The sequence below is a fragment of the Pagrus pagrus genome, assembly GCF_965226575.1.
Source record: "Pagrus pagrus genome assembly, chromosome: 16".
Classification (NCBI taxonomy): Eukaryota; Metazoa; Chordata; class Actinopteri; order Spariformes; family Sparidae; genus Pagrus; species Pagrus pagrus.
The window spans coordinates 20,496,389-20,503,399 of NC_140200.1; the positions used below are offsets into that span (position 1 = coordinate 20,496,389).

Below are 7,011 nucleotides of genomic sequence, written 5' to 3' on the forward strand. Positions count from 1 at the left end.
GACACTGTGGTTTTGTGGTTAAGATACATAATTAATTGTCACTGTTTTCTGATTGTCTGTGTCTCTACCTGGCTCAGGCCGACGTAGGTCATCTCAAACTTGTTCTTATAGATCGTTCTCCGCAAGCAGCAGTCAAACAGCTCCACTCCTCCACACAGTGTTCCCTGTCAACACACACAACATAAATCCATACATTAAACACCATGTACTTTATTACAGATTTGTGTTTGATGGTAATAGCAGGTTAATTAAAGTAAAAAAATACAGGATCCCAAAACAGCATTCAGCAGTTTTAAGGGTTTGTCCAGCTTCTTAAGAGTAATGTTCAAGCACTTTTCAAGCACTTTCAAGGCACGTCTAAATTGTTACTATAAATGCAATGGTAGAAAGTTTATTTTACACCCACTGCAACCAATGATCATTGTCACTTTGTTTATTTTAGCAGCTGTTCATATTAACCTTGATTGCATGTTTTGATCATGATTATTTAGTGCTTGCTAACTTGAACACCAGGAGACAACAAACAAATATGAAGACAGGATTGTTTCCTTTAAAATATATATATTTTTAACGATATCGTGTCGATTAAAACAGCAGATATGGCTGAAATTCAAGCATTTTTCTGGTAGTATATTCAAATTCAAGGGTATCCCTAACCTTAAAAACATTTTTTTAAAAATCCAAGAATTTGTACGAACGCTGTGTTCAGTCTGACACCAGGTTATGTAAGGGACCGGAGAGACAACTCTCCACGCAGGCATGTAGTTGAACCACTGTTACAAAGAATAAGTAAAGAGCAACAGTAGGCTGGTGTTAAAGACACACAAAAATAATGTGATAGATAAAGTATTTACAGCACAGAGGCGTGATCCATCTTTCTTCCAGGCCAAGCTGGTGATGGTGTAGAGGTTGAGGATCTCTTTGGGCTTGGCTTCGTCCCACACTCCTCTCCTAGGAGCCCAGTTAAACACCCGCAGCCTGAGTGAAACATCAGGAAGAGAAACAACTAAATTATCTGAGATGACTATTATAAATGATGCCTGAGGTGACTCTTTGAGCTGACAGGTATCATAGTACTGTCTGTATATCACCTGCGAGACCATAATACCGACCGGTCGTAACTGCCGAAGACAACTGACTGCCCGCTGGGGCTGGTGGCGGCCACGGTGAACTCCTTCTCTGTGCGGTCGCGGGTGTAGTCGAAGGTCTGCAGAATGTGACCCTCTCTGCCGTAGGCCACCACCTTCTTGTCGCAGCCGCCCACCATGATGCTGTTTGCACCCCAAGCCAGAGCGTAGGGCGGGGACGGGTGTATAAACAGTTTACCCTGTGTCAGAGTGTGGCAGAGTGTGAAATGTAATAAATTCAACTGTAGGATAAGTAAATACAGTAACGTAACATGATGACAGACATCAATGTGTGAGGCTGTGAGTACCTGAGACTCCCCTGAACCTTCGTCATCAAAGAAGTAACGCACGACGGTCCCATCGGCGTGGCCGGACAGGATGCCTTTAGCGGAAATACTGAAACAAAACAGACAAATACACAACACCACAGAAGAAGAAAATGAACAAGTAGATAATCTGTGGCATTCTGAGAGCATCCAACTTTTCCTCTTTTTTCCCAAAATGTTTTGGGAATAACAAAACCAACAGTGCACCTTATAGTAAATATACTTATATTTCAATTACATGTGACATTATATTACATTTAATATAAATATGCATTTACTTGGAAGCCAATGAGACAACGACGGACTCGGTGCCGTAGATGGTTGATGACTTGTTTGTCTGAGTGTTGGCGAGACGAACCTATTAAAAAAATTAGAACAACTTTTATTTAAACATGCACAATTTTATTTAATATTTGACCAAAAAAACAGCAATTATTGCTTATATTTTTGCACCAAGACAGATAAAAGTTATTAAAACAGTTCAGTAAAGTTTAAGATGTGTCTGTTTTTATGTAACATGTCAACAAATTGTTTTTAGCCAAAAAAATATCATTTTTGACAAATTGAAAACACCTCTGATGCAAAACATAGACGAGAAGGAACTCATATGTGCATTAAACGTTGGTAAAACACCGTTACCACTACTACATGCACTCCTGTTGCATCGGCTTACCAGTTGATACTTCTGTAACACTCCTACCAATTATAATACATGAACAAAATGTATGTATATAAACTGTAACATTAACATAATGATTCCTTTTATTGATTAGAGGTGGAACATGTTGCTGACTTACCTTTCCATCCACTAATCCATACACAATTGTATGTTCTGCAGGCCACAGCAGGCAGGTCACAGCAATCTGCAATACAGTGAATGAAATGTTGCTTTAAAGTGACGTCAGAAAGTCGGAAATTAAAACTTTCTACAAGAAAAAAATGATTTCAGACATGAAAAAGCAATTAGAGTCAGAATCCTAAGTTGTTGTATCCTAAGTAGGGAACCCAACAGGCAGAATCCACCACCCCATTACTCCCAAAACATACATATTTAATTACATACAATTAACACTAAAGTAGCGGCCAGAACTGGACCACCTATGCAGCATCTTCATGAAACATTTATGATCCCGTATCAGCTTTACAAGGCCTCAAATGTACTAAATCATCCGCAGAACATGCTAACTTACTGACCAAATATCTTTTCATCAACATTAGCTTTTGCAGTGTTAACATTATTATCTATTAAATGTCTACTCATTTTTACTCACTGTCTGAACAAACTTGTTGCAGATGGCTTTCTTGTCGCCCCTAGGAGAAAGAAGACAACGCTGATACAAATCTGTTTGCATGAATAAATACACATAAATTACAAAATAAAGATTATTGTTGGAGATGAGACCAGCCAAAGGACATTACCATTCCTCCCCGATCCTGTAGACAAAGATGATGCTGTCGGACTGTCCGATGGCGATTTTGGTGGAGTCCGGAGAGAACGCCATGTCATTGACAACATAGCTCTGTTTTCCATACTGACAAAAGATTACATGGGACTATTGTTATTAATATATACACATACTTATGGAATATCAAACCTCACACTCCTTATAGAAAAGTCTTTTAACAAAATACTTGGAGATGCAATAGGCAGGACTTACAGGGATAAAAAAATAGCACTGATGGTCTTTTGGTTTAAAGGCCAAAATCCAATTTTTCATCCATTACAAATATTAATGCCCCTCAGATTGTTGTACCAGACTGTTGTACTTGTTCTTATACTCATCATTATGTCCACATCCCTGAAGATCATATATCAAAAATGGTCGTTCGTGAAAGTACCAACAGTCATCTCTACAATAATATCCCAACATCGATCGGTCAAGTTCTTTCAGGGGATTTCAAAAGATCAACATATATAGTTCATTGTGATATAGATTAAAAATATATCATTTTAAGGCCATGTCACCCAGCCCTAATTCCTCATAACAGGATCCAGCACATGTATCAGTGTTTATGTCTGGAGTCATTTATGTGATCTGTCTTCATTTGGCTTGTCATGTAACGCTCTCACTGACTATTTTTGTATATTATGAATATTTTACGTATGATCGTCTGTCCCAAGGTTGTAACTCCTTTCTGCTTTTGCTACTGAGCAGGTTGTCTTATTTTCTGTTGCACTGTTGTGTTGCTGCCATGTCATGTTGTGTTTATTCGAGTGGCTTTGTGTGTGAGACAACATGAGGCTAGCTGCCCTCCTGTCTCACCTTGGAGTCCAGGGGTTTGGTGGAGAACTTGTCTCTCCTCTCTCCCTGCTCATCGTACAGCAGCACCACTCTGTCAACTGTGCAAACGGCGAACTTGGTGTTGTTCGGTGCCCAGGCCATACATGTCACTTTGGCAGCACCCTCCTATGAAGGCAGAGAAAACAGACGGTAACGTTAAAAAGTGATTAGCCGAGCATCTCTCTAGCTAACTTCAGCTAACTATATTTACATACGTTCCGTTATGTCCTGTAACAGACTCTCGACAAACTCCATGGAAGATGTATTTAAATGTTAAACTTGATGTAGTTTGCCTGGTTAAACAGTATTTGCCTTCAGTATTGTTGAGACTCTCGCTTTAGCTAAGTTGTGGCGTATTTACAGTAGTTTTATCAACTAAGGAACGTTAACGCACCGCAGTTGCTAGCGTGCAAAGTACGGTAAGTTAACTGTAACAATCTGAATGTAATGCCATTTAGTCACGGATCAGTAAAGTCACTTAAATGCCGAATAGACAAGAGGAAGTTAAAGTTTCGTTGCACCTTTCGATTCATGTTATTAGTTAGATCGTAACCGTTACACAGTCACACTTTACACTGACGTTGCTCTCCATCAGCATTAGCATTAGCTTACTTGTCACTGAGCTTACCTGGGGTGTTAGTAGTGTCTTCAGGTGCTTCAGTTGCATTTTCGTTCTCTCTTCGGGGAGCTCGAACAAGGAATGATGTTATTAGTGCTGAGATAAAGCGGCACTCTTTAGATTATGGACATTTTGTTGAGCAGCTCAGGTAGCAGCTAGCAGGGAGGACATCTTTGTAGTAAACATAACTGTGATCTCCTTAGTTACCGCTTGGGCGGGGACTCGCGGTGCGTTTAAAACTCTAGGAAACAGCAGAAGCTTTCACCGCGTAGTTTTGTGTCGTAAAATAGAAAATAAAAACAGTGTAAGAGCGGAGAAGCTCGTTCATGTAACTCTGACTGCCAGGATTATCATCTTAATTGATAGTTCATATGCTATCACACAATGAATCCGTATATGTGTGTATGTTCAATCCTAAAATCTGTGCGTGAGCAAAAATAGTCTTTAGCTTTTCATAGGTTTCATCGTGTTTCCGTTCTATGTGTTTTAAATGTATGCTTTTTCCACAGTCAGTGACTGGATAGTTCATGTTTATTTGAATGGAGCGTTTTTCTGTTAAAGCGCAGGAGGAAAAAAGAAAAGGAGTGGAGATGCCGGGGATTGAACCCGGGGCCTCATACATGCAAAGCATGCGCTCTACCACTGAGCTACATCCCCTTTCATATCCGCGTTGATGGAAGTAACCAATTTATACAAGTATGTGTAACCAGATCCATTAAACGTGCATGTTGTTTAAGGTAGTAGATATATTTCAGCTGGTCGTCAGGTGTTGGACAAAGCTGTCCCGACTGAAAGACGTCTTCGTACCATCGTCATCATCTTTGAAATCATCAGTGTAACTCAACTTAATTTGCTAACAATGGTGTTGCCTGTTTACCAGCCAAAGGATCTACATATGACCTTCAAGGAAAATAAACTGTCAAACTGATTGTGGTGTTATTGTTGCAACAAAAAGTTGTATTTACAAAAAGTCAAATGTATCTCTGTATTTTGACAGTGCCCTGAATGTACACCTGAAAGCTGTATGATCTTCTCATTTGTTAATTCATCTAAAAAGGCAAAACCTTGAACAAAGCACATCTATTTCAAGCCCTTTCAGCAAACTATTGAGATTTTAAGGTCTACAGGACTTTACCTTTCGTTCTACGATTCAGTTTGACAGATCTGACCGTTATTCATCAATTTAAGCTGTTTTGAAGGTCTATGAAAGAAATGATTATATCATGACTGATACACAACTTGTGAAAACACGTTTGAGCAAATTTAGGAGCCTATATCGTGGGAGTAGGCATACATACCCTCCCCCTTGATTTACAAATTAAAATGTAGTCACATTTGTCACACATTAGGGGGAACAAAAAAGCCATATGTCACATTGTCAATTTGCATGGGCAATATGTAAGAATTTAAGTTGAAAACGTGAAAAATATTAACTAAAACTATGATCGGAATGTGAAAAAAAAGCAGTTTTGACATTTTGATGTCTATGTATTGTGTTGCAGAGATCTACTGAAGTTAGCATGCTAACCAGCTAGCCCTGTCTCCATCCATAGCTCCTGTGCTAGCAGCGTAAACCCTAACAGTCCCCTGGTCCCTGAGCTCCCAGTCAGAAACACTAGCTGCACAGCCAACTAAGCTAACTAGCAAATGGCAACTACAGTCCAAAGCAGTTAGTGGGTACTCTGGTGATACGCTTCCCCCTAATTGTTTTGAGCATGAACTTGACAGGCAAGATGTAAGAATTTAAGTTGAAGACATTCAACAATTAAATAAACTATTAACAGCATGTGAAGAAATAGCAGTTTCGACATTATTTTGTCTATGTTTTATGTTACAGAGCTTTCTACTGAAGTTAGCATGCCAAAGCTCCTGTGTAAACGATGCCCTGGACCCCGAGCTCCCAGTCCAAACTGGTAGCTGCATGGCTAACTGAGCTAAATAGCTAACGACAGCTACAGTTAGCAGGAGGTAATGGCTACTCCGGTGATATGCTGCCCTCGATTTGTTTTGAGTATGAATCTGACAGGTGGCCAATTCTTACATTTTGCACCTTTAAGGTGTCGCTAAGAGATAAAGCAGTTAATGTGGAATATGTTGTCAACATGATATCAGCAGCACGTTCTTTACAGTTCTTATTGTGACAGAGTTAGGCAGCAGTCAATACGTGTCAAAAATAAAAATAGTAAATGCTTATAGCAATAGTTATGACACCTAAGTTGTGGTCAAAAGGTTGCCTCTTAGATACAGGAAAGTATGGGTTCACTATAATATGGTCCCCTCCCTCAAATGCTGCTGTTAAACTGTTTAACCCATTAACCCAATTTTTTTTTTTAAATGATCACAATGAACCAGGTGATGGGTCAAACAGGTAAACGATGCTAGAGGGCAGTAGGTCACCTTAAATTATTAACTCCCTGTGTTGAAATACATGTGTGTAGATTGTACCCTTCAAACAATAACTGCAATGCCTTTGAAGGTACATTTAAGGTCAACAGGCCATCAAGTACTGACCAATAATCACATGGATATTGACTGTAAAAATACACTGTTCAAAAAGCATTTATACTATTTTATACTTCTACTCCACCACTTTTTGGAAGTCAATGTTGAACTACACTACATTTATTTGACATTATTTATTTAGTTACTAGCTACTT

The 7,011-nt window shown here is 39.2% G+C and overlaps 1 protein-coding gene across 2 annotated transcripts in view; it reads right to left on the bottom strand.

Annotated features, from left to right (window-relative positions):
- The window catches only part of ift172 (intraflagellar transport 172), a 45,040-nt gene extending 40,477 nt beyond the window's left edge, over positions 1–4,563 (bottom strand). For both annotated transcript variants that reach the window (XM_084377757.1, XM_084377756.1), the window contains exons 1-10: positions 4,364–4,563; positions 3,718–3,861; positions 2,873–2,985; positions 2,725–2,764; positions 2,251–2,316; positions 1,732–1,811; positions 1,436–1,523; positions 1,113–1,327; positions 855–978; positions 69–164 (exon numbers count right to left, since the gene is read on the bottom strand). In XM_084377757.1, the coding sequence (XP_084233883.1) occupies positions 69–164; positions 855–978; positions 1,113–1,327; positions 1,436–1,523; positions 1,732–1,811; positions 2,251–2,316; positions 2,725–2,764; positions 2,873–2,985; positions 3,718–3,861; positions 4,364–4,402 (1,005 nt within the window). In that variant the 5' untranslated portion in view covers positions 4,403–4,563. The remainder of the gene's footprint in view (positions 1–68; positions 165–854; positions 979–1,112; positions 1,328–1,435; positions 1,524–1,731; positions 1,812–2,250; positions 2,317–2,724; positions 2,765–2,872; positions 2,986–3,717; positions 3,862–4,363) is intronic.
- Positions 4,564–7,011: the final 2,448 nt, after the last annotated feature.